The following is a 27,408-nucleotide window of genomic DNA, read 5'->3' on the forward strand; positions in this document are numbered from 1 at the left end:
ATTTCAAAATTGAATATAAAAAAATCTGTTTGCTCTTTTGAGAAATGGATTTCAGTGCAGAAGTCTGCTGGAGTAGCACTATTAACTGGTGAGTTTTGAAAAAAACATGTTTTCCGATGACAGTATCCCTTTAAGTATATATATATATATATATATATATATATATATATATATATATATATATATATATATATATATATATATATATACTTAAAGGGATACTGTCATCGGAAAACATGTTTTTTTCAAAACTATATATATATATATATATATATTTATATATAGATAAACGAACAAAAACCAGCACCAAGGGTCTTCAAGTGATGAAAATATTGTATTGTTACATAGTATGCAAAACCGACGTTTCAGTCCCCATCGGGACCTTTATCAAGTTGAATAATACATACAAAAAATCTTGTTTAAATAACCTCCACCCACAAGGTAAGGAGGTGCTCGTGACATCATGTGCATAAATTGTTTTAACCCTTTGTATGGCTATACAGCAGTAAAATACTCTAAAATGACCCACTTGTGTTAAGATATATAATAAATATATTAAATATGTTAAAAAAGTGTTGTAACAACATAGTGCATAAAGTGCTTCTATTTAAATAACAGTGCTAATCATTTTTCAAAGAAAACCAAAGAAACTGCCATAGCCGAGGACAAGGAAGAAGAACCGGAGGTAAGTTTCACTAAACACCAATGTTTTTGGGTTTTTTTTTAAATTAAACCGCTGGCCATCGATGTGTTGTTTTAAATTGTAGGGGGGCCCTGGCCACCAGTGAAGTTGACAGAAGCCAGTGTATTTATATCAAACTACAAAAATGGTCTGTAACTATTCTACACAAATGGTAGAAGCTCAGAAAAATATAGAATGTATCTGCCATCTAGTGGCCAAAAGAGGTGCACTCAAACATCCTATCTCTGAATAAAGATGGTTCATCTTACTATATATTCTTTCTAGGTCCAAATTTTCCACTTAAATTATTGATGATGATTTACAGAATTGCAGTAGAATTCAGAAAGAGATATGTGTCCAGTAGTCCAAGATGGAGGTATTACGCTCATTAAGCATAAAACAGGTAAACTAGGAAAACATGACAATGCTACGGCAGGGCTGTCCTTAGGCAAAACACCTTGCGTGTAGATGTACTATTAATTACCCCACACACAGTTCTCAAGCTCTCCCATTATCCCCTGACACATTTTGGCTTAATGAAAGATATTTGGACTTGCAGGTCCAAAGCAGCTGGAGGGAGACAGTTTGTATATCCCTTATAGAAACTGCAATAATAGGTATCACAAGTTAGTGTCATACTTTGACATTGAGGACATTTTCTATCAAAGGGCCCCCAACAGAAGGCTGCATGTGCCAACATCTCACCTTACTATATTCAAAATCCAACAGCTACAGCTGGTGGTACCATCTTTCCTTACTATACACACTTGTGTCCCCTTTCTGTGCCACAATCTTGCCTTGCTATACACACTGTCCTACAGTTATAACTGTGAGTCCCCCTTGGTAGTTGCTTTTAATAAGTTTTCACACTCTCACAAAGATAATCATGGATACTAGACAGGCTTTTGAAGCCTTTGTTTTTCAGTTCTCTTGTGATTACTCTTATTGAGTAGTTTGATATATAAAATAGACTAGACTTTGCAGCCAAAACCATTTTTTTCCACTTTAAAATACCTGTGGGTGCAGTTTTTACATAGTGACATCCAAAAACTGTATTGTATGATAGGCACACCCTTTAAAAAACTTTAAACCTTTTATTGTCAATACATTGTACCAGAGTACAATATATCTATATCTATATATATTAGTCATTATTGGTACAAGTATGGGATTCCATATAGAAACCCATTATCCAGAAAGCTGGATAGGAAGGTAAGGTCATCTCCCATAGAGTCCATTTTAAGCAAATCATTCTAAGTTCTAAAAGTGATTTCATTTTTCTCTGTAATAATAAAAAAGTACCCGTCCCTTGTACTAGATGGTAACTAAGCAGCATTAATCCATATTGGTGGCAAACCAGTACTATGAGATTTATTTCATGTTTAAATATTTTTTAGAAGAGTTAGGGGCACATTTACAAAGCTCGAGTGAAGGATTCGAATTAAAAAAACTTCGAATTTCGAAGTGTTTTTTGGGCTACTTCGACCATCGAATGGGCTACTTCGACCTTCGACTACTACTTCGACTTCGAATCGAACGATTCGAACTAAAAATCGTTCGACTATTCGACCATTCGATAGTCGCAGTACTGTCTCTTTAAGAAAAACTTCGACCCCCTACTTCGGCAGCTAAAAGCTACCGAAGTCAATGTTAGCCTATGGGGAAGGTCCCCATAGGCTTGCCTGAGATTTTTTGATCGAAGGATATTCCTTCGATCGTTGTATTAAAATCCTTCGAATCGTTCGATTCGAAGGATTTAAACGTTCGATCGAACGAATAATCCTTCGATCGATCGATCGCAGGATTTGCGCTAAATTTTTAGTTCCTAGTCGAATATCGAGGGTTAATTAACCCTCGATATTCGACCCTTCATACATCTGCCCCTTAATTAATGAAGAGCCAAATTACAGAAATATCCCATATCCCGAGATCCCAGGCCCCAACCATTCTTTATAATAGATCCTTTACCTGTACATTAACATATATTTCAGGGATGCACCGAATCCACTATTTTGTATTCGGCCGAACCCCCGAATCCTTTGCGAAAGATTTGGCTGAATACTGAACTGAATCCTAATTTGCATATGCAAATTAGGGGTAGGAAGGGGAAAACATTTTTTACTTCCTTGTTTTGTGATAAAAAGTCACTTGATTTTCCTCCCCGTTTGGCCGTGCAGAAGGATTCGTCTGAATCCGAATCCTGATAAAAAAGGCCGAATCCCGAAAGGAATCCTGGATTCGGTGCATCCCTAATATATTTATATACATGCAATATTTACTCACAAATTACAGAAATATCCCTTATCCGGAGATTCCCAGGCCCCAACCTTTCTGTATAATAGATCCTTTACCAGTGTATATACATATATATTTATATACAGTAGTATCTTTGCATAAATGGAATATTTACTTATAAAAAATGATTTACTTTTTTTAAAAAATTTCCTTTTTCCCTGTAATAATAAAACAGTATCTTGTACTTGATCCAAACTAAGATATAATTAATCCTTATTGGAAGCAGGACCAGCCTATTGGTTTTACTTAGGGGCCCATTCACTAAGTTCCAGTGAAGGAATAGAGGAAAAATAGTTCGAATTTCGAATGTTTTTTTTTGCTACTTCGACTACGACCTTCGAGTTGAACGATTCAAAGTAAAAATCGTTCGAATATTCGACCATTCGATAATCGAAGTACTGTGTCTTTAAAAATTTCTTCGACCCACTAGTTCGCCACCTATGGGGAAGGTCCCCATAGGCTTGCAAACAATTTTCTGATCGAAGGATAATCCTTCGATCGATGGATTAAAATCCTTCGAATCGTTCGATCGAACGATTATTCCTTCGATCGTTCGATCGAACGAATTGCGCAAAATACTTGGATATTCGAAGGATTTTAATTCGGCAGTCGAATATCGACGGTTAATTAAATTATTGATGATATAACCCTCGATATTCGACCCTTGATAAATCTGCCCCTTAATGTTTACATGATGTTCTAGTAGACTAAGATCCAAATTACAGAAAAAGATCCCGAGCATTCTTGATAATAGGTCCCATAACTGTAATAACAATACAAATTTAGCCTGCTTTCTATCTGACAGGGTTACAGACCCAAGCAACCACAGAGCAAGTGTTGCTTTGGAGAATAGAAAGGTACAAACCATAACAATAAAAAACATTGAGGTAGTTGACTTGCTTTTTTTTACTTCCAAGCAAAAATATGTTTAAAAATCATGAAATACATTATCTTTAAATTTCAAGACATCCATACAGGTGCATGACATCTAACCAGGGCGTTATAGTGAAACTCTTTTATAGGATTAATAAAGGCAAATATGTCATCATAACAGAACTAATATTGAATATTATTTTATTATATAATATGAAAAGAGGCATATCATTTACAGGTAGATACTGTAATACAGGAAAAAAACTGCATTTTTCGTTGCAATAGGAAAATAACAACAATTAGGCTTCTTTACTTTATAAATATTAATTTCAAGGTCAAAGAATGCATAAATATCAAGCTGTTTTCCAAAACAATGAGAAACAAATTCCAAATTCATGGAAGATCTTGAATGATTCCTGAATAATGCTCCATTATTAAAATGTTCTGGTTTTATTCATAAGAAAAATGCAATATTGTTTAAACATAAGAAGCAGAAAAGCTATCAAAATGTTTTCTCCATTTTGTAAAATATTGTCCTGAATTGCCTAGCATTACACTTGTTGCAGAAGAGTTGCTTAAATGGCTTGTTTCAGTCTTGAAATCTATGAGGTCATCAGTGCTTGTTTCACCAAGATCAGGTATTTCACACATTTTTATTGGAAGAGTTGGTTTACTCTCAAAGATGAAATTCAGTTTTTTCCCAATTTTCATTTTGTCAGTAAAGCAGACCAGTACATCATCCACTTTTTGATCATCATGGATTATATAACTGGGTGGCAAGACTAGTGGTAAATCAACATCGGTTGATTTATTCTCATAAAAAAAACTCAACTTTTTCCCAATCTCCATTTTATCAGCGAAGCAGACAACTATATTATCATCCTTGTTCTTGCAGTCCTGCAGTGAATAATCTGCTTTTAATACAGGGATTGAAATAAAACCTGCATGAGGTAGCAATGTCTTATCTTCATAAAAAAACTTCAATTTTTCCCCAATGTGCATTTTGTCCGAAAAGCGGACAAGTGTATCATCATCCTTGTTCTCATTGTCATCTCGTGTATAATCTAATTTTAAGGCAGGTGGCAAAATAAAATCTTTTTTAGGAATAGCTGGTTTGTTTTTATAATAGAATGTTATTTTTTTTCCAATGTGGATTTTGTCAGAAAAGCAGACCACAATATCATCTCTGTTCTCAGAAATGTCCAGTATATAATCTGTTTTCAAGACAGGCTGAGAAATATAATCTACATTAGGAATTGTTGTTTTATCTTCATAATAGAATGTTAAGTTTCTTCCAATGTCCATTTTGTCCGAGAAACGGACAACTATATCGCCAGTGCTTTTATTTTCAGACATTGGATAAATAGGTTGCGGAACTGGTGGAGGTTGTCGTTCTTTCATTGCAAGAGTTGGTTTACTCACAATGATGAAATTCAGCTTTTTCCCAATTTCCATTTTGTCAGAAAAGAAAACCAGTGCACCATCAATATTTTCATCATCATGAATTGTATAACTGGGTTGCAAGACTTGTGGTATATCAAGATCTTCTGTATAAGTCGGTTTATTCTCATAAAAGAAACTCAACTTTTTCCCAATCGACATTTTATCAGAGAAGCAGACAACTATGTTCTTGTAGTCCTTCATTGTATAATCTGCTTTCAGGATGGGTATTGAAATAAAATCTGCAGGAGATACCACTTCCTTATCTTCAAAGAAGAATTTTAGTTTTTTCCCAATGTGTATTTTATCAAAAAACTGGACACGTGTATCATTCTTGTCTTCATTGTCATCTTGTGTATAATCTGATTTTAAGACAGGTGGCAAAATAAAATATTTGTTAGGAATAGCAGGTTTGTTTTTACAAAAGAATGTCAATTTTTTTCCAATATGCATTTTGTCAGAAAAACGGACAACTATATAACCAGTACTTTTATTTTCAGACATTGGATAAATAGGTTGCGGAACTGGTGGAGGTTGTCGTTCTTTCATTGCAAGAGTTGGTTTACTCACAATGATGAAATTCAGCTTTTTCCCAATTTCCATTTTGTCAGAAAAGAAAACCAGTGCATCATCAATATTTTCATCATCATGAATTGTATAACTGGGTTGCAAGACTTGTGGTATATCAAGATCTTCTGTATGATAAGTCGGTTTCTTCTCATAAAAGAAACTCAACTTTTTCCCAATCGAAATTTTATCAGAGAAGCAGACAACTATATTATCATCTATGTCCTTGTAGTCCATTGTATAATCTGCTTTCAAAATGGGTATTGAAATAAAATCTGCAGGAGATACCACTTCCTTATCTTCAAAGAAGAATGTTAATTTTTTCCCAATGTGTATTTTATCAAAAAACCGGACACGTGTATCATCCTTGTCTTCATTGTCATCTTGTGTATAATCTGATTTTAAGACAGGTGGCAAAATAAAATATTTTTTAGGAATAGCAGGTTTGTTTTTATAATAGAATGTAAATTTTTTTCCAATATGCATTTTGTCAGAAAAACGGACAACTATATCACCAGTGCTTTTATTTTCAGACATTGGATAAATAGGTTGCGGAACTGGTGGAGGTTCTCGTTCTTTCATTGCAAGAGTTGGTTTACTCACAATGATGAAATTCAGCTTTTTCCCAATTTCCATTTTGTCAGAAAAGAAAACCAGTGCATCATCAATATTTTCATCATCATGAATTGTATAACTGGGTTGCAAGACTTGTGCTATATCAAGATCTTCTGTATGATAAGTCGGTTTATTCTTATAAAAGAAACTCAACTTTTTCCCAATCGACATTTTATCAGAGAAGCAGACAACTATATTATTATCTATGTTCTTGTAGTCCTTCATTGTATAATCTGCTTTTAAAATGGGTATTGAAATAAAATCTGCAGGAGATACCACTTCCTTATCTTCATAGAAGAATGTTAGTTTTTTCCCAATGTGTATTTTATCAAAAAAACTTACAAATGTATCATCCTCGTCTTCATAACTGGGTTGCAAGACTAGTGGGAAATCAATATCGCCTCTATGATGCGTCAATTTATTCTCATAAGAGAAACTCAACCTTTTCCCAATTTCCATTTTATCAGAGAAGCAGACAACTATATCATCATTGTTCTTATAGTCCTGCCGTGTATAATCTGCTTTTAAAACAGGAATTGAAATAAAACCTGCATGAGGTAGCACCGTCTTATCTTCATAAGAGAATGTGAGTTTTTCCCCAATGTGTATTTTATCAGAAAAGTGGACAAGTGTATCATCCTCATCTTCATTGTCATCTCGTGTATAATCTGATTTTAAGACAGGTGGCAAAATAAAATATTTTTTAGGAACAGCAGGTTTGTTTTTATAATAGAATGTCAATTTTTTTCCAATATGCATTTTGTCAGAGAACCGGACAACTATATCATCTCTGCTCTCAGAAACTTCCAGTGTATAATCTGATTTCAAGACAGGCAGAGAAATGAAATCTACATTATGAATTGTTCGTTTATCTTCATAATAGAATGTTAATTTTCTTCCAATGTTTATTTTGTCAGAAAAGCAGACAGCTGTACCGTTTCTGTTCTCAGAAATGTCCAGTGTATAATCTGATTTGAAGGCAGGCTGATAAATAAAATCTACATTAGAAATTGTTGGTTTAGTTTCATAGTAGAATGTTAATTTTCTTCCAATGTCCATTTTGTCAGAAAAGTGGACCATGTTATCATCTTCATTCTCAGAAACATCCAGTATATAACCTGATTTTAAGATAGGCTGCAAAATAAAATTTACATGAGGAATTCGTTTATTTTCATAATAGAATGTTAATTTTCTTCCAATATCCATTTTGTCAGAAAAGCAGACAACTGTATCATCTTTGCTTTTATTTTCATTCAGTGTATAAATAGGTTTCAAAACTGGTGGAGGATGTAGTTCTTTCAATGTAAGAATTGGTTTACTCTCATAGATAAAACTCAAATTTTTCCCAATTTCCATTTTGTTAGAAAAGCAGACCAGCACATCATCGATTTTTTCATCACCATGAATTGTATAACTGGGTTGCAAGACTAGTGGTAAATCAAGATCGCCTCTATGATGCGTCAATTTATTCTCATAAAGGAAACTCAACCTTTTCCCAATTTCCATTTTATCAGAGAAGCAGACAACTATATCATCCTTGTTCTTATAGTCCTTCAGTGTATAATCTGCTTTTAAAACAGGAATTGAAATAAAACCTGCATGAGGTAGCACCGTCTTATCTTCATAAGAGAATGTTAGTTTTTCCCCAATGTGCATTTTATCAGAAAAGCAGACAAGTGTATCATCCTTGTTATCAATGTCATCCTGTATATAATTGGATTTCAAGACAGGTAACAAAATAAATTCTTTTTTAGGAATAGCAGGTTTGTTTTTATAACAGAAAGTTAATTTTTTTCCAATGTGCATTTTATCAGAGAAGCGGACAACTATATCATCCTTGTTCTTGTGTCTTTGAAATGTATAATCTGTTTTTAAAATAGGGATTGAAATAAAATCAGCATGAGGTAGCACTGTCTTATCTTCATAAAAGAACGTTAGTTTTTTCCCAATGTTCATTTTGTCAGAAAAGCAAACAAATGCATCATCCTTTTTCTCGTTATCTAAAGTATAATTGGATTTCAAGACAGGCAATGAAATAAAATCTTTGTTAGGAACATCTGGTTTATTTTCATAAGAGAACATCAATTTATTCCCAATTTCCATTTTATCAGAAAAGCGGACAACTGTATCATTAATGCTTTTATTTCCAAATGGTGTATAAATAGGTTGCAAAACTGGTGGGGGATGTAGTTCTTTCATTGTAAGAGTTGGTTTACTTTCATAGATAAAATTCAACTTTTTCCCAATATCCATTTTGTCAGTAAAGCAGACAAGTACATCATCTGTATTTTGATCATCACAAAAGGTGTAACTGGTTTGCAAGATTAGTGGTAAATCAAGATCTTTTATATGATGAGTCGGTTTATTCTCAAAAAAGAAACACAACTTATTCCCAATTTCCATTTTATCAGAGAAGCGGACAACTATATCATCCTTGCTCATGTAGTCCTGCAGTGTATAATCATAGTGCTCTGGTGTTGAAGGGTAAGAAAACTGGTCTTCACTTGAAGTGGAGGATTCATCATCATGATTTGTAAAATAATTAGCTGATGTGATAAAGGGGAGCTGAGAGTCACCTGTAATATCTCCATCCACACACATTTCCACCCATGAATCTGTATATCCAGCTTTATTTAAATCAGTGCCACTTACTGGAAATACAATTGGTTTATCTATAACATCCACTGCATGTCCACTTGTAACATTTTCATCCACACACATTTCCACCCATAAATCTGTATCTGCCGCTTTATATAAACCAACACCACTTGCTGGAAATACTATTAGTTTATCCATAACAGCCACTGCACTGCCACTTGTTACATCCTCATCCACGCACATTTCCACCCATGAATCTGTATCTCCAGATTTTTTTAGATCAACACAACTTACTGGAAATACCATTGGTTTATCCATAACATTCACTGCACTTCCAAATAATGCTACATTGTTAACAAATTTCAGTTTTTTCCCAATGTCCAGTTTATCATAAAAGCACACTGTTTCATAATTCCTTTCAATTTTATTTGTTGGTTGTGATGAAGATGGATGGGAAAGATTTTTATCATCTTGAAGTATATTCTGATCAAGACGAACATGCAGCAGATTCTGATTTTCAGGCCAATCCTGTCCATCATTATTTGGCTGTAAGTGCCATTCTGCATCAGAATCATCAGTTCCATAGTCCTCCAAATCTTGTTGTTTAATTATATTTGTACTATCATAATGCTCTGGAGATGAAGGGTAAGAAAACTGGTCTTCACTTGATGTTGATTCTACATCATTTGGAAAATAATTACCATCACCAGATTTAAAAAAAGAGAGCTGAGATTTACTTGTAGCATCTTCATCTACACACATTTCCACCCATGAATCTGTATCTCCAGCTTTTTTTAAATGACCAATTACTGGAAATACCATTGGTTTATCCATAACATCCACTGTACTTCCAAATAATGTTTCATGGCTAATGAATTTTAAATTTTTCCCAATGTTCACTTTGTCATAAAAGCACACTGTCCCAAAATAGTTTTCATCATTGTTTTTTGGTTGCGATGAAGATGGATAGAAAAGATGTCCATTAAGTGTGGTCCTTTTATCATCTTGGAGTATTTTCCTATCAAGACTAACATGCAGCAGATTCTCATTGTCAGGAGTATCCTGCCCATAATTATTTGATGGTAAGTGCATTTCTGCATCAGAATAATCAGTTCCATAGTCCTGCAAATCATGTTTAATAGTATAGATATTTTCACTTTGCCCTGGTGACGAGCTGAAAGAATATGTGTCTTCATCTGATATGGAAGAGTCTTCATCATGACTGCCAGGTCTAGCTGTAGTTAAATGTAGCTGTAACTCACCAATTTTTTCTGTAATATCATCCAGCCATTGTCTTATTGAGTCATTTTTGTTTGAATCACCATCAACAGCAGGCACTATGGTCCCATCAATAGCATCCTTTGTACTCTTAGCAGATGTTCCATGATAAAAGAAAGTCAGTTTTTTGCCTATGTTCAATTTGTCATAGAAGTGAACAAATGGAACATTCTGGAATTGAGCATCTGTATCACGTGTTTGCAAAGAAGCACTATATGGTGATATGTGTGTTTCAACCTCATCTGCATCATTAGATCTGTATTTATGCTGTGAGCCTTTGGATGATTTATGATGCCTGTCTACATTATTACTGTGCATGTCTATTGTTTCCGAACCATCTGATAATGAATTGGAAAGGCTGACACTGAATAATGAGCCATCATCTGATATACTAAGTTGACTGTCAGAGGAGTAAGCATAAATCTTCTCCTTGCGATGGTGAGAGGCTTTTACATGATTACTACCTTGAGCTAGTGGTTGACCATCTGTTTCATCTTTATACATTCTGGAGTCTGCTTTGTATGTATGCTGTTCAGTGTCTGTCATACCTTCCGTTACCTGTGTTGGATTTTGGGAAATTTTTGAATCATCTTTTGGAACGAGATGCTTATTCTTCTTACTCTTTACTATATAAGGCCTTCTAAATTCATTATTTGCCACAACAAACTTTGGAAACCTGAGAGGTTTTATGACCACAGTAGTTTCATTTACACTAGTGACTGCCTCTGGAATGTCATATTCATGAACTAATATATCCTGCCCCAAGGAAATCTTATTATGTTGAGTTAAACTCTCTAAACTATTTACATCAGTATTTGAAAAGTTGCCTACTGATGGTCTGTCTTCTGTGTATCCTGTGTTCTCATAGACAATATCTGACTGTTGATCTTTGCTGGTTTTCTTTTTGCAATGTTTCCTCCACAGTTTTTCAAACAAAGGTCGCAGAAACACTCCCAGGCAAAAGGAACACAAGAAAGTGATGATCACGGACAAGGCGACTGCCAGTGCAAAATCTCCCTCTGTTCTCATTCGTGTCTCTCTGGTTTCTATATACCTGGGGCTCCTTCTAAGAACTTGTGGAATATCTTGCAGCACATATACCTGGTATGCAGCTAGTCTCTGGATATCGTTAGAAAAGCAAACATATAGACCTTCTTCAGAAGTAAAAGGAGAGTGAAGTAACAAGTTCTTCTCTTGGTTCATGTAACAATGGGGATCATGATGTTCTTCAGACACTATACCCTGTGGGGTCCACCAAAAAGTTCTCTGATTACCTACAAACATTGAAAACATGAAGAACAATCTTTAGTTACTTCTTGGAAAGATGCATATCTTTATATGGCTTAGAACAACTACACATATGTATTTTTACAGTAAAAATGTATTTACCAAACTGAATTATAACTGAAAGACTTGTCTACTCTTGGCCATGTACTGGATCAAGAATTACTGATATCAGGCCCGGGCTGCGGATCAAAATAGGCCCTGGAATTTCTAGTTCACAGAGGCCCAGCCAACATATGACAGAACTCTTGTATTGCCAGTCAGGGCTTCACTTATATGAGTAGCTAAGCTATTAATTAACTTGTATGCAAGTAATTATATTTTAATGCATATGAGGCCTGATTTGCGAACTGAAATGCAGTACACAAAGCACAAAAAATGGTTTTAGAACATAGAGAATGGAGCACAGTGCTTTGAATATTAGAAAACACTACTACTATGTTAGCTGGTGATCAAATTAAAATGCTAATTATAATAATATAACACACAAAAGCCATGAATATCCTGTAAATTATATCCTTATAAACGGCTCTTGTGATGTCATCAGTTATAAACGGAGCTTAGTGATGTCATGTTTGTCACATGTCTCACTAAAACTTGTGTATTATAATAAATAAAGTACCCCTTGTTGGAAAATATGAGGATATTAGAAGTAACCTCAGAGTTCCATGACCTGTATAAAAGCACTCGGCCTTTGTGCTTTTATATGGTCATGGAACTCCTCGGTGACTTATAATATCTTTATAATTTACAACAGGGGGTAATTTATTCACTATAAAATGTTATATATTATAATGATTGTATCCCCTTTCTAACATCAATGTGGTAGTTGTCCCTAAGAGAGACTTGTACATTACACCTGCCATAGACATAAAGTAATGTGCTCCTCACTCGCCTTGCTCCTGTCTGCTCAAATATGCTAAACTTATTTGAATTTGAAGTCATTAAACAGTTGAGGTCATTAAAATGTTTACCCATGTCACTACTATGAGACCTATTTTGAAAGGAGAACAAATGCATGCAGTTTACTTACTATTGGGAAGTTTCATACCTGATATGGAAAAGTTCACTGGTGTAGTTTTCATGGAATATTGAGCTCAAATCTCTAATTTTTTGCAGTTTGAATCAGTTTCTATTCATGTATTTATTTTTACTGTGTCCACTTTAATTTATGCATGCTTATGACATTAAAGCTGTATTCCCTAATGCTGCCAATAGATGGCAACCTTACAGAATCTTCATATTCACACTATCCATGACCACCCAAATCTCACCCTAATTAGCCTATAGGCTGCTCTACTAGGACCATCTAGCCTCAACGAAGGGGAATTTGTATAACTGAAGCAACGCAATAAATATTACATATGCGTAATACTGATTTCTGCCTGGCATATTGGATTTCTTGAATTACTTGCTGCAGTTGCAACCCACCACTACCACAGAATCCTATTGGGTTTATTTCATGTTTAAATTATTTTTTAGTTGACGGTATGGAGATCTAAATTATGGAAAACCCCAGGTCCCAAGCATTATGGAGAACAGGTCCTTTAACTGTATCATGTGCCCCATGGCAAAAAAGTTTGTATAAAGCAGCTCCTTCTATCAAAAAAAAGTAAAAGAGAACTCCATCATCTACATGTAAATATGACTGTCTATACTTTTAAATAGTCTATACTCTAAAGGAAACAGAATAAAATCTACTAATAAATAGTTCATAAGCTTCAAATATAGAGGAACGATTACACCATGGGTTTACTTATACTGTATAGCAGGGGTCCCCAACCTTTTTCATATGTTGGAGAGCAACACAAGCATGAAAAATGTTCCTTGGGGTGCCAAATATGGGCTGTGATTGACTATTGGTAGCCCCTATGTGGACTGGCAGCCTACAGGAGCTTCTGTTTGGCAAACTTGCCTCCAAGCCCGGAATTCAAAAATAAGCACCTGCTCTGAGGCCACCTGAGAGCAACATCCAAGGGGTTGGGGAGCAACATGTTGCTCACGAGCTACTGGTTGGGGCTCACTGCTCACTGCCGGTAAAGCACAGGATTGATGAATGTGATGAATCATTTTTTTGGCAGTAGATTGTCCCTTTATTCCATTTCTCTTATTACATACATACCCAAGGTTCCTGGAAGGTCACAAAGAAGAACTGCTGTTTCTCCTGCTGGGAGGATAATTCCCTTGATAAAAACGGAATCATCTATGAGTAAGTCACAGGCATAATGGGAATCATCAGTAGTAAGTAGATGTGTTAGTGTCCTTCTGGGAGGGGTGCTGCATGTAAGGTTCCACTGCTTCATCAGGTCTTTGGGTAATAATGGACTTAATCTTTCCAAGGAAACGGTTCCACAGTCACAAGCCCAAGGGTTGTTTGATAAATCAATTTCTGCTTGAAGCATATGGATATACAGGAAAGCCATGGGGGTGATGGTGACCAGCGCATTGCTGCTGAGTATAACAACCTGAAAAAATACAAAATAATTTATGCCCAGTTTAGCTGTGGGTAACATATACGTGAGTTTTGTCCTATCATATTCACACAAAAATGTCTACCAACTAAGGGCAACTTAGGGACGGTGTAAAGTCAAGGGATGCTGCGCTGACATTTTTTACATACTCATTATAATATTGAAGGGGATGCAAAATCCAAAAATACAATTTTCCTCATCAAAAGGAAATGTAATTCTAAGCAACTTTTGGATAATTAATGTTTTTAATGTGTTAATGTTTTAGAGTAGCAGGTCATTTGCGCTTCAGTCCAGCCACCATTTCCAATTTACTACCAGTGCAGGGAACAGTAAGGGACAGACAGATACAATAGCAGTTATTGAAAAATTAGAATCACATTTTCTTTCATTAGTCAAAATTTCAGTTTGCATCTTCTTAAAAAAAAAAAACCCAACAATTATTTTGGGAACAAAAAGAATTTCCAGAGAGCTGAAGATCTCTGATCTAGCAGGTTTTCTCATTACAACATGCACTGGGCATCTGTAGACGGTTCTTTATTTGGATTTAGTTTGACATGACTGATGGTATGGGATTTAACAGTTTATTGTCCAAATCCATTTTTCCACTTATGTGATTTGCTTCAGGAAGCAAGGGTTTGGGGAGGTGATAGTGCTCAGGGCTGCTCAGCAACACCACGGAGTACTACCTTTACTAAGAGCAGAATGATGTCAAACAAAATCTGATGAATTGGTATATTGATGTAATACCATAATATATAACTTGTTGTGATACTGCATACCTTCATCCAGCTCAATCTCTATTAATTTAACCCCATTTGAACTATTCATGACCTCTAGAAGGTGCTGTTCTGTGGTTGGAGAATGGACAGGCTCAGAAAACAAATACTGAAGATTTTGCTTCTATGTAAATAGCAAATAGACAAGAGACCTGGAGTTCTGTGACATCACTGAAAGCATTTGGATGTATCTTGTAAATTGCATTGCTACCCAAATCTATTCTCTTTAGTTTAGTGCAGTTGGTGAAATCATCCTGCTGAAGCTGTGAAATGTTGTTGCCTGCCAGGCTGAGAGTCTGTAGAGAATGTAGCTTGCCAAGCCCTAAAATGCAATGAAATGATATAAATCAATTTACGGTACATTCTTTCTGTATAGTAGAAAATGAATACCACAAACACAGTTCTGCAGAGGCTTGGGTCTGGCACAGTCCACTGATACATATTCATTATTACTGTGTAGAGGTGAAATATATCATACGATGCATATACACGAACAATGCACTCTGGATCAGATTTATACTATACTATGAGTTTGTGCCAGCATGGTTTTATGCGTAATAGATCTTGCCAGACTAACTTAATTTCTTTTTACGAGAATGTAAGTAGAGACCTCGATTCTGGGATGGCAGTGGATGTGATTTACTTAGACTTTGCTAAAGCATTTGATACAGTGCCACACAAAAGGTTACTGGTTAAATTAAGGAATGTTGGCCTGGAACATAGTATTTGTACCTGGATAGCGAACTGGCTAAAAGATAGACTACAAAGAGTGGTGGTAAATGGAACATTTTCTAATTGGACCAGTGTTGTTAGTGGAGTACCACAGGGCTCTGTACTAGGTCCCTTGCTTTTCAACTTGTTTATTAATGACCTGGAGGTGGGCATTGAAAGTACTGTTTCTATTTTTGCAGATGATACTAAATTGTGCAGAACTATAGGTTCCATGCAGGATGCTGCCACTTTGCAAAGTGATTTGTCTAAACTGGAAAACTGGGCAGCAAACTGGAAAATGAGGTTCAATGTTGATAAATGCAAGGTTATGCACTTTGGCAAAAATAATATAAATGCAAGTTATACACTAAATGGCAATGTGTTGGGAGTTTCCTTAAATGAAAAGGATCTAGGGGTCTTTGTAGATAACACGTTGTCTAATTCTGGGCAGTGTCATTCTGTGGCTACTAAAGCAAATAAAGTTCTGTCTTGCATAAAAAAGGGCATTAACTCAAGGGATGAAAACATAATTATGCCTCTTTATAGGTCCCTGGTAAGGCCTCATCTGGAGTATGCAGTTCAGTTTTGGACTCCAGTCCTTAAGAGGGATATAAATGAGCTGGAGAGAGTGCAGAGACGTGCAACTAAATTGGTTAGAGGGACGGAAGACTTAAATTATGAGGGTAGACTGTCAAGGTTGGGGTTGTTTTCTCTGGAAAAAAGGCGCTTGCGAGGGGACATGATTACACTTTACAAGTACATTAGAGGACATTATAGACAAATGGCAGGGGACCTTTTTACCCATAAAGTGGATCACCGTACCAGAGGCCACCCCTTTAGACTAGAAGAAAAGAACTTTCATTTGAAGCAACGTAGAGGGTTCTTCACAGTCAGGACAGTGAGGTTGTGGAATGCACTGCCGGGTGATGTTGTGATGGCTGATTCAGTTAATGCCTTTAAGAATGGCTTGGATGATTTTTTGGACAGACATAATATTAAAGGCTATTGTGATACTAAACTCTATAGTTAATATAGGTATGGGTATATAGAATTTTAATTAAAAGTAGGGAGGGGTGTGTGTATGGATGCTGGGTTTTCATTTGGAGGGGTTGAACTTGATGGACTTTGTCTTTTTTCAACCCAATTTAACTATGTAATTAACTATGTAATTATAGGGGGCACAGCTGAAGAGGGCAGTTCTTGTCTAACAAGGGGAACACTTGCCTTCACAATCATACATTTCAAACACAATAAAATTGCACAGGATCTACTACACTTGCTCCAATTACAGTAGGATATCTTGTGACTTATTAGCTAGCCATCAGCTGCTCATATGCAAATAGGCTTCTAAAGAAGTTCTGCAGCAACACTCTACTTGCAATACATAATTTAAGCTTTTGTCTGAAACAGCTTGATAAAAGCAATTGTTATATCATTCTTGGTATAATGTAGAATGCGGTTTCATTAGTATGAGCTCTTTAAGGCTAAAAGTGGAACTTTTATTTTTCTATAAGAAGTCAGGACCATGTAGCAAATAGTTCTGATTCATACACAGTACCAGTATTTATTAGGGCAATATAAATCTGCATGTAATCAGGATATCGGTCGGTGAGAACAGTCCTAACAGCATTACCTCGGGTCATTTGCAAACAGCTGAGGAAGCTCATTGTGATAAAATACAATATGCTGTTAATGTGCTATTATTTTGTTATTACCAGTGTCGGGAAGAGAGAAAAATGTCCACTGAAACTCATTTATCAATAGGTTTTGATAGAAGCTATGAGTAAAATGGGAAAGGTATGGCATTAGTGTTCCTAGAAGAACAAAAATAGGTACAGGCACTCGAGGCAAATCAAACAGGGGACGTGTTTATTGCATCACAACGCTCCAGTGACGAAGGGGGAACGACCCCCGGAAAGTTGTGACGCAATAAACACGCAAACCCTGTTTGATTCGCCTTGAGTGTCGGTACCTATTTCTGTTCTTATACACATTTTTGGAAGTGCCATCTTCCCGGGGTCCGTGCACCAGTCGGTTATCTAAAGGGAAGGGCCTGGGTGTGCATCTGACGCTATGTCTACAATTAGTGTTCCTAGAAACATGTCCCTGGGCTCAGAGCTCTGGTTTATATAAGTTGTAGGTAGCCATGTCCATCCCAGTATGACGCACCAAAATACGACTACCCGTGAAGATGGTGTGAGGAAGAGGTATTAAGTAGAATGGTATCAGTACAAATTTCTGAATAGAAAAAGCTCTGTGTCTGTGTACCCCTTTCTACTAAGGAAACTGGTTCCCATTCTGCTTAAACATTTTATGTGATCTTATAAACAACTTGCCATGGAGAAGCCTAACATTTATTAGGTAACAAGAGGAGTGCAAATGAAATGTAGTGTAATGCGCTGAATTCTGGATTCTATTGGTTGTATTATGTCCAGGATTCTATTGTTTATATTGATGTCCAGGATTCTGTTTTTTATATGGCTGTGTCAAATCCCAGCATTATTTTTATTTGGCAACAGCCCAACTGTATCTGAACCATTAGTGTTTTTGACACTAGCACTGGGCCACACTACTGACATCTGGTATGCCCTATGCACATCCTCTCCTACTAACAGAAAAATCACACACACTGCACTGTGAGTAATTAATTATGCCCTCGCTTCTACTCAATGGGCACATGTGCAGTACAGCAGACATTATGGGGTAAATTTATCAAAGAGTGAAGTTCCGCCACTAGAGTGAAATTCCGCAGCTCTCCATTCATTTCTATGGGATTTTGAAAGGCGTATTTATCAATGGGTGAAAGTGAAATTTCACCCTTTGATAAATACGCCTTTAAAAACCCCATAGAAATGAATGGGAAGTGGCGGAATTTCACGCTAGTGGCGGAACTTCACTATTAACTTCACTCTTCGATAAATATACCCCTATGTCTTGGAGGTCATCGTTGACCAGTTCCTCTCCTTCTCTAATCATATTAATAATACTGCCAAAACCTGTCACTTCCTCATCCACAATATAGGAAAGATATGCCCGTTACTTTCACAAACAACAGCCAAAACACTAATCCATGCCCTTATTTTATCCTGTTTAGACTACTGCAATCTCCTACTAACCGCTCTTCCTGACTCCCATCTCTCTCCCCTCCAATCAATCTTAAACTCTACCAGGATCATTCTGCTCTATCCTAAAAGGGAACCTGCTGAACCCCAACTAAAATCCTTAGATTGACTACCTGTTAAGCAAAGGATTAGCATATAAAACTATCACTACATTTCTTCTCGTCTCACTGTACATTCCTGGTCGTCTTAACCGCTCCACTCAGAGCCACCTTCTCTTCACGCCATCCACATCCACTGCCACCTCTCATCTCAAACCCTTCTATCTTGCTGCTCCTTACCTCTGGAATTCCATCCCTTAATTCCTCCATAAGGAATCCTCTCTCAATCTCTTCAAGAAAAACCAAGAGTCTACCTTTTGGAGCACTAAAACATTAGCCTTGTCCTGTGCCTACTGACTATGCCTTACCTTGTGCACTTTTTCATCTCCAATTTGTGCCTTTAGGTTTGCCTCCGATCCACTTAGACTGTAAGCTCTTCGGGGCAGGGACCTCCTTTCCACTATCTCTCTTCCCACATAGCACTTAAGCTCTTTGTCCTGATATGAATTCTTTTATACTTTTTATACTTTTATATATATTTATTGTACATTTATGCACTGTACATTGCTGCGGCTCCTTAACAGTACTTTACAAATAAAGTTATACATAGATACATTTCCCTGAACCAAACATTCTCATTCACAGATGATGCAGAATGCATGGAATGAATATCATCAATGTAATTGCTGTTCTAACTCTAGGGTGATGGCAGATGGACGTTTGTTGCTTGCGCTTAATCTCCTGCATATCCATATACATATGCGTCACTTAGTAGCCTGAAGTTACCACCGGTGATTTACAATAATACCAGGGCCATTAAGTTGTGCCTCACCCTAAGTCGTGCTGACATTACTTCTGGAGTCAGCTTGGAAAGCACCAGTAAGTGTTCCAACTGAGATTATGTCATTTGAGACCAAGTCTCCAGATACTTTTGGCCATAAAGAGTGCAGTATTTCAATATGCAAATTTCTGATGTGACCTGGTATCCAGCAAAATACAGAATTTTCCACGGATCTGAGCAAAAACCTGCATCCCCAAACAGTTTTATTGTATCCCTTGTTTGTACAACTTACCTTTTGGAATCGCACTTAACTGGTTTCGCTCAAGTAATAGCGTTTTCAAAGATTGCAGGAACTTCTCTGAACGGTTTCTCACATTCATGTTGAACAAAACACTGAAAATATCATTGTCATTAAAATTTAACATTTCCAGCTCCGTAAAATTGTAGAAGACACCTAAAGACAATTCTGAGATGGCATTGTTGCTCAGATTTACTTGTTTAATGGAGTGGATGAAAGTTCTAGGATTTAAACCCTCCATCTTGGTTGACCATAGGATTGAGTAGTTTGGAAGAGCTGTGATCCCAGTGAAAGAGCAATCTAACGAGTTCATTTCATCCCACCGACATTCTTCATGCTTCAGGTAAGAAGGATATTGACTTGTAATTGGCACAAGCTCAGAAATGAGCAGCGTGATCAAAGATACAAATAAAGGTCTTCCCATGATCCCTTTAATGAAGAACAAAAAAAATCTAAATTATTGTTTTGTTCTCAACTGAATAGAATTTATTTTCATTATTCTAGCATCTGTTCGATGCTTACAAATGTTTGGCAGTGGGGTCAGGTTAGTTCCGGAGAACTATGGAGAAGCCATTGGGTAGGTTCTGCTTAATGGACCATTATGCCCCTGTATCTATAAGCATCTCTAAACGATTCACAAAAAACACTAAAGAAACTGTGAGAAGGTTATACATGATGTAACCTGCATTATGTAACCCATTTGTTGATCATTTACGAACACTGGCCAAAACTGCCTCAATGCAGTAACCCATAGCAACCAATCAGTTACCTGCTCAATTTTCACACTGATCAAACATAAATACTAATTGATTGCTTTGAGTTAATGCACAGAAGCAATTTTACCCAGTCAGCTAGGTCCTCAGTGCTCAGCCCCAGCAGGGTCAACTGAATCGTTTATACCAGGGGTCAGCAACCTTTACTATCAGAAGAGCCATTTTGCCCATCTTCCACTAAAGAAAAATAGTCTTAATTTTTATTGTTACAACAACAGAATACAACAAACAGAAGTGCAGTGTGCATGTGTAGGCCTACATTGAAATAAATTAAACACTGAATAGCCCTATTAAATGCTAGTGTCCTCATCTGTATAAAGGAGAAGGAAAGGCTAAAATTAAGTAAGCTTTATCAGAAAGGTCTATATAAATACACCAGTAAACTCTAAAAGTAATGCTGCTCTGAGTCCTCTGTCAAAAGAAACACAGCATTTCTTTCCTTTTATTGTGTACACATGGGCTTCTGTATCAGACTTCCTGTTTTCAGCATAAACCTCCAGGGCAGGGCTTGAGCATGCTCAGTGTGCTCCTCTCCCCCTCCCTCCTGTAATCTGAGCTCAGTGCTGTAAGTGAGCAGGGAGAGACTCAGGCAGGAAGTTATGTCACACCAAGTTTATATGGCAGCTTCTATCCTAAACAAACAGAGACAGTGTTTAGAGCTGTTTACTCAGGTATGGTAAAGCATTCTGCAGAATAAATATAGCGTTCTAGCTTGCACTATTGAGGCTAATCTGTTGACAATAAACTGTCTTGGAGCTTTCCTTCTCCTTTAATGTGACTTCTGTTTCTGAAGCTGCATGCTAAATTTCCCTCTCTTGTCTTGTGTGTGTGACCGCGGTAAGGACCAGGATGAATCATCTTGCTGCTGCTTGGTCTTACCTGTCACTCCTGGGACGTCTATACAGCCCTTGCACCTGCTGGCGGCTTCCAGAGTGTGCAACCGCGGTAAGCTAACTGTTAGCTTACCACGGTCGCACACTGAAGAAGCCGACAGCAAGTGTGAGGGCTGTATAGACGACGCGACAGGTAAAGCCGCAAGACAGAGCTGCAGCAAGCAGGATGAAGAGCCGCATGAGGTTTCGGAGCCGCAGGTTGCCTACCCCTGGTTTATACTATAAAAAATGAGGCATGCCCTTTTGTACAGTATGAGGATATTAGAAGCAATCTCTTCTATAACTTGTCTCCTGCGTTTATAGTGAAAAGGAGCTTTTCAGTATTGGCATATTAGAGAGAGAAAAATGAGATACCCTTGACCACCTACTTGTAATTTTATGCTTTTGATTATAGCTAAGGTCAGACTAAGTCAGTGTATCAAGGAACTATCACAAAAATAACATTTAATATAAGCTTCCTCATGCTAAAGTAAGGAACTTTCTAAATACAATCAATAAAAAATTCTGCATTGTTGCTGAAATAATCAAGTTATATTCACTATTCCTCTCTCAGCATCTTTTTCTCTTCATTCTGTCTTCATGCAGCAGTTGGGTGTCAGATAAATGATCCAATATATCTTATAGTGGTGGGTTTCCTTTCCTAGCAGATGAATTAGAGCTCACTCAAATAACAGATTCCAATACAAACAAAATTTAACAAAATAACTGCCTTTTGCACAAATTCTGCATGTAGAGAGACAGGATTTCTGGTGATTTAAATAATGAGCTCTAATACATCTTCTAGGCAAAAGAAGCCCCCCTGTAAGATATATTGGATCATTCATCTGACACCCAACCCCTGAATGAAGACAGAATGAGGAGAAACTGATGCTAAAAGAGTAATAGTGAAGATAAACTTGATTATTTAAAAAAAACGGTACAGAATTTTTAATTGATTGTATTTAGAAAGCTTCTTATTTCAGTATGCTGAAGCTAATATTACATTTTCATTTTTGCCATAGTTCCCCTTTAATAATAAAATAAAGGAAAATTACCCCACATATATCAAGTCTTGAGAAAGATTGTGCGAAACGCGTGTTGGCAAAAGTTCCTATCTATTTATTTGGTTTTAAACCAATAATGAGGAAAAGATTTATTTGCTTTTAGCAACGTTTTATTAAAATATCATGCCGGGATTGGGAGTTTGGGGTGGTGCCTAAGTGATCATTTACACAACTCTTTCTGCTGCTACTCCAAGGGACCAATGATTTGTGGTTTTTCAGGACTAGCTATTTCTTCTCCAGTAGTTTAGGGCAGGTAACATTTGAGAAGGATATTGGCACACGAGGCAACTAGCGTTGCAGGGAACAACCTGCTCGTTTATTATGCGGTGATGCAACGTTTCGGGGACACTCCCCTTTGTCAAGCTTGACAAAGGGGAGTGTTCCTGAAACGATGCATCACCGCATAATAAACGAGCAGGTTGTTCCCTGCAACGCTAGTTGCCTCGTGTGCCGATATCCTTCTTCTATATCTGATTGTGAGGTTGCTGATCCTCTTATATTGTGCACCGGGCTGATCTCTTTGAGGGTGTGCGATATTTCTAAATTGCTTGTGTAAGGTAAAATTTGAGACCACAGTCCCAACTACCCTGCCTTCTCCAGCCTTGTGGTGTCCCAGGGATAATAACAATTGAGGCAGTAGACAACAGGACAACTCCACCTCTTCCTATTTCATTTTCCTTCTATTATATTATTAATTATGAGCAGAGTGTTTAATTAATTTATCCTGATTTATAACCGGTCACAATTCATTTTGGTTAACTTATTTAACAACACAAGTATGAATTTTTAATTAATTGGTAACAATATTGATTTACCATTTATTGCATTGCAATTTAGTCTAATTGAAGCCAATTAATTCATTAATTTAATAGTAATTACGTGTTACAACTTACATTGAGATTAATTTTTTTTAATATTCACTAGCGAAAATTGATTCCTAATTAGAATTAATTTGAGTGAATTTCTAAAAAAAAATGAATTTCTATTTATTGCACTGAACTTTAGTAACAGTTTATAGTAATACGTCCAATAGACTATCAACCAATCTAGGTGTGGTTATTGGTGTTATGCTATATAGAGATTAACCTGTTAGGTAATTGCATGGTTAATATATCTAAATATGTGACCAGTTAGAAGCTAAGATATATGTGGGGTACTTTTCCTTTATTTTATTATTAGTATTGCAATATTACTATGATTTATTGAAATCTGTATGGCAAGATCCATACGTTTAGTTAAAGCCAACTGCAAATCCCCATAACTTTTGTCAGTTATAGTTATATCTCTAGTAAAAACTTCAAGCGTGTCCCTCTGAACACCGTTTAAATTTCTACAACTGAAATTGTAATTATAACTTCAACAAAGTATATTTTATTCTTGCTTACCTGTGCTTGTTTATGAAGTCTAGTTCATATGTGACTAGGACGAACCCTCTTGTGCAGAAATGATTTCTGGTTCTCCGTGTCTGTCATTCTGACTTTGAGTTTTGATCTCCTCTTCCGATGCCCAGGGAATCGAGGTTTTACATGAAGCTCACTGAATCTAGATGGCAATCCCACTTAAGAGAATGCACAAGAGCAAAATATTACTAGTAATTAGTGATACTTGCAAACAGTCTGCTGCCTGGGAAATATCTAACATCTGTAAAAGGAAAGATAAGAACCTATAGTCACGGGCTCCACCCCAGCTTATTTTATTACAGGACAAAGTCTGTGCTACTAAAGTGTACGATAGGCCCAGGATTTGTTACTGCAATTGCATAGTTTCAATTAACAAAGAAATATGTTACCACTTGGCAACAATGCTTTTCAGATGTAGGTGTCTTCAATCAAATAATAAGCAGCTTTCATTATATAAACATTTTTATTGGTTTTATAGTTCTGTTTCATTGTAATTGATAGCATTTTTTAAATCACGTGTTCCAACATACTGGAGGATGGCCCAGAGTATTTTATTAGGGATGCACCGAATCCACTATTTTGGATTCAGCCGAACCCCTGAAGCCTTCGCAAAAGATTCGGTCGAATACCGAATCCGAATTTACATATGCAAATTAGGGGTGGGAGGGGGAAAACATTTTTAGCTTCCTTGATTTGTGACAAAAAGTCTCGCAATTTCCCTCCACACCCTAATTTACATATGCAAATTAGGATTTGGTTCGGCCGGGCAGAAGGATTTCTGAACCGACTCCTGGATTTGGTGCATCCCTACTTTTTATCCTCAATGTCTGCTCCTGTATCCCATCTAGATAAAAAAATACAGAAGGTAAAAGAGCGATCAAGAGAATCACTGACCATATATATAATTATAATAATATAAGAGAAGTACTAGCCAGTATTACATACAAATAAATTGTTGTCTAACATCTGCAATCAAATCCCTATATTTTATTTATACAAGAGAGGGAAATCCATTATGGATATGTTATGTAAAGTGGAATTAGAAAACAAAAGTAGGTTGCAAACAATCTTTCATAGCAGCCCACAACTTAACTGCGTGTGTTGCTCTTCCATCATAAAAGGACAGTATATAAGTCACACCATTAAAGGATAGACAATAAATATAAAACAAAATGCCACTTGTGATGAAATGTTTGGTTATGTACTTACTTAAATGACCCTGTGGTAAGTTATACATAGGGCAGACATCAAGGGGCAAATTCACTAAACGCCGAAGCACCTAACGCTAGCGTGAATTCGCCAGCGTTGGGCATTTTCGTTAATTCGCCAATTCACTAACGAACGCTGGCGTAAATTTACTAGTGTTACTTCGCACCCTTACACTTGGCGAATTTGCGCAACGGACGTAAATTCACTAACACGCGAATGATTCTGAACGCTACCTTTTACGCCAGACTTCCTTCGCCACCTCAGACCAGGTGAAGCGCAATAGAGTAGATAGGGATTGCTTCAAAAAAAGTTAAAATTATTTCTAAGTCCCAAATAACGCTGGCGTTTTTTCATTTTTTATGGGTGATAGGCTGAAAAAGATCGAAAAATTTTTTGGGGCTCCCCTCCTTCCCCCCTACATTTCCTAACTCATTGCAACTTAACTATACAGTGGGCGCATGTGTAGGGCAAAACAAAAATTGTATTTGCTGTTTTGAAGGTTTCCCAGGCTTGTGTAGTGAAGCTTCATATACCTCCATTGTAACTTCAATTTGGCGCCTTATGAAAATTAACCATCGCTAGCGTAACTTCGCTTTGCTTGGCAAATTAACGATAGCGCAACTTCGCAACCCCTGAGCTCAACTTCGGATTTTAGTGAATTTGCAGAGCGCAACTACGAATCTTAGTGAATGTCCCACTAAGAGAGAGAGAATTAAAAAAAAAAAAAGCAACAAAACCAACAGAGAACGAGAGAATTAAAAAACATAAGGGGAACATTAGGAACTTTGCTCCTAATACCAGTACAAATACACTAGTGTCTCGCCATTACTTGGAATATCCCCACTAGGGATGGGCGAATTTTTTCGGCGAAAAAATTACGCCCATAGACTTGTATGGTGTTGTGCGTCAAAATAAAAAGACGCGCGTCAAAAAAATTTGTATCTATTGGAAAAAATAGAAACTGAATTGTTTGTAAAAGATTCTGGTCCAAAATATGCTCCGTTTTCTTCCACAGATACAAGTGACTACTGCCCTTGCCTCTGCCGGCAAGAAATTATTATTTAACCCATTTACTAATAATATAAGGGCAGTTTAAGTTTTGTGATTGGTTCATTTATGTGCAAACGATTTGTTATATTCATCTGCAGTAGGCATTCAGTAGTTGTTCAGTGCTGGGCATTCATATAATGTATATATTAATGCTTTTATTTGGCCAGGATGAAAATAAGTATGCAAGTATAAAATAAATACTTGCATTGATGGAATTATTGTATGAATTAGTGTTTTAATTACATTGATTTTTTATGGGTACAATTTACACCTTCAACATCTCCCACCTATTAAATTTCTTTAATGAGTGAGTGAAAATGTTGTAAAGTAAACTTGATAAGGATAAGGGCAGCTTTGCTCGAAACAAGTTTTTTTAAAATACGTTTTTATTTTGCATTTTCAATTTTCGAAACAAGTTACTATTTATCACGCTGTGTTAAAAGTAGAGAGAAAAATTACCGGTGATGTTGCGCATAGCAACCAATCAGCAATTACATTTAACAGTTAGAAAACAAAAGCAACGATGTTATTGGTGGTTATGAAGAACATCAAGTAATGCTTCACTCCACTTTTTACACAGTATGAATGATAAATAGATCCCGTAGTGTATAATGCAGCATAGTTCTACGCTTCCTGGTCTGTTTCCATCCACTTTCTATGTATTGAGCAGTATTTGTTCCTTTGATTTCATTGATCGTACTGAACATAAATGCAGAATTCAGATCTCCTCCGGTCAAGATTCCATTTCCCCCAATGCCTTGCATGTTTCTTCATCACTGGTCTGTTTTTCAGCTGGCTCCTTCTGCATTGGTTCAATAAGATTTTCTTTCATTAGGCAAAATTATATTTAACCCCTTTTTATCACAACTTGCAATAGGTTATCTTTCTACATAATAATAGAATAGAATAGTTCATTCTATCTAGACAGTGTACACCAAGCTGTGAGGCTGGAATAGGAAATTATGATACGGAGAATATTCATTTTACATAAACTCTACAGAAAAATCAACAATAGAATACCTGTAATAAACAATGGTCCATAAACATTTCTTCTATTTTTGTTTCTTGGTTTTAAAGCCATAATATTAAGTGTGTATCTTCTTAATTATGGAATTAATCATTACTAGAACAAGGCGTTATGTAAAAACTTTCTAAATATTACCTTTGTTAGGCAATGGTCATTAAAGTTGACCTGTCACCCAGACACAAAA

General features: G+C 36.5%; 1 protein-coding gene across 1 annotated transcript; it reads right to left on the reverse strand.

Annotated features, from left to right (window-relative positions):
- Nucleotides 1-4,034: 4,034 nt before the first annotated feature.
- LOC121399278 lies at nucleotides 4,035-24,554 on the reverse strand. Its single transcript, XM_041579470.1, has 5 exons — nucleotides 23,924-24,554; nucleotides 19,824-20,258; nucleotides 15,032-15,201; nucleotides 13,755-14,097; nucleotides 4,035-11,622 (listed from the first exon to the last, which is right to left on the reverse strand). The coding sequence occupies exons 2-5, from the start codon at nucleotides 20,251-20,253 to the stop codon at nucleotides 4,328-4,330; spliced, it is 8,238 nt and encodes a 2,745-aa protein (XP_041435404.1). The 5' UTR covers nucleotides 20,254-20,258; nucleotides 23,924-24,554; the 3' UTR covers nucleotides 4,035-4,327.
- Between the last annotated feature and the right edge of the window lie 2,854 nt (nucleotides 24,555-27,408).

The sequence above is a fragment of the Xenopus laevis genome, chromosome 1S (assembly GCF_017654675.1).
Source record: "Xenopus laevis strain J_2021 chromosome 1S, Xenopus_laevis_v10.1, whole genome shotgun sequence".
In the NCBI taxonomy this organism is placed as follows: Eukaryota; Metazoa; Chordata; class Amphibia; order Anura; family Pipidae; genus Xenopus; species Xenopus laevis.

Coding starts and splice junctions, on each gene's coding strand:
- LOC121399278 (XM_041579470.1), bottom strand. CDS start 20,253: ATGGGAAGACCTTTATTTGTATCTTTGATCACGCTGCTCATTTCTGAG. Junction 14,098..15,031: donor GTGATGTCACAGAACTCCAG/GTCTCTTGTCTA, acceptor GTATTTTTTCAG/GTTGTTATACTCAGCAGCAA. Junction 11,623..13,754: donor TGACCTTCCAGGAACCTTGG/GTATGTATGTAA, acceptor CAATGTTTGTAG/GTAATCAGAGAACTTTTTGG.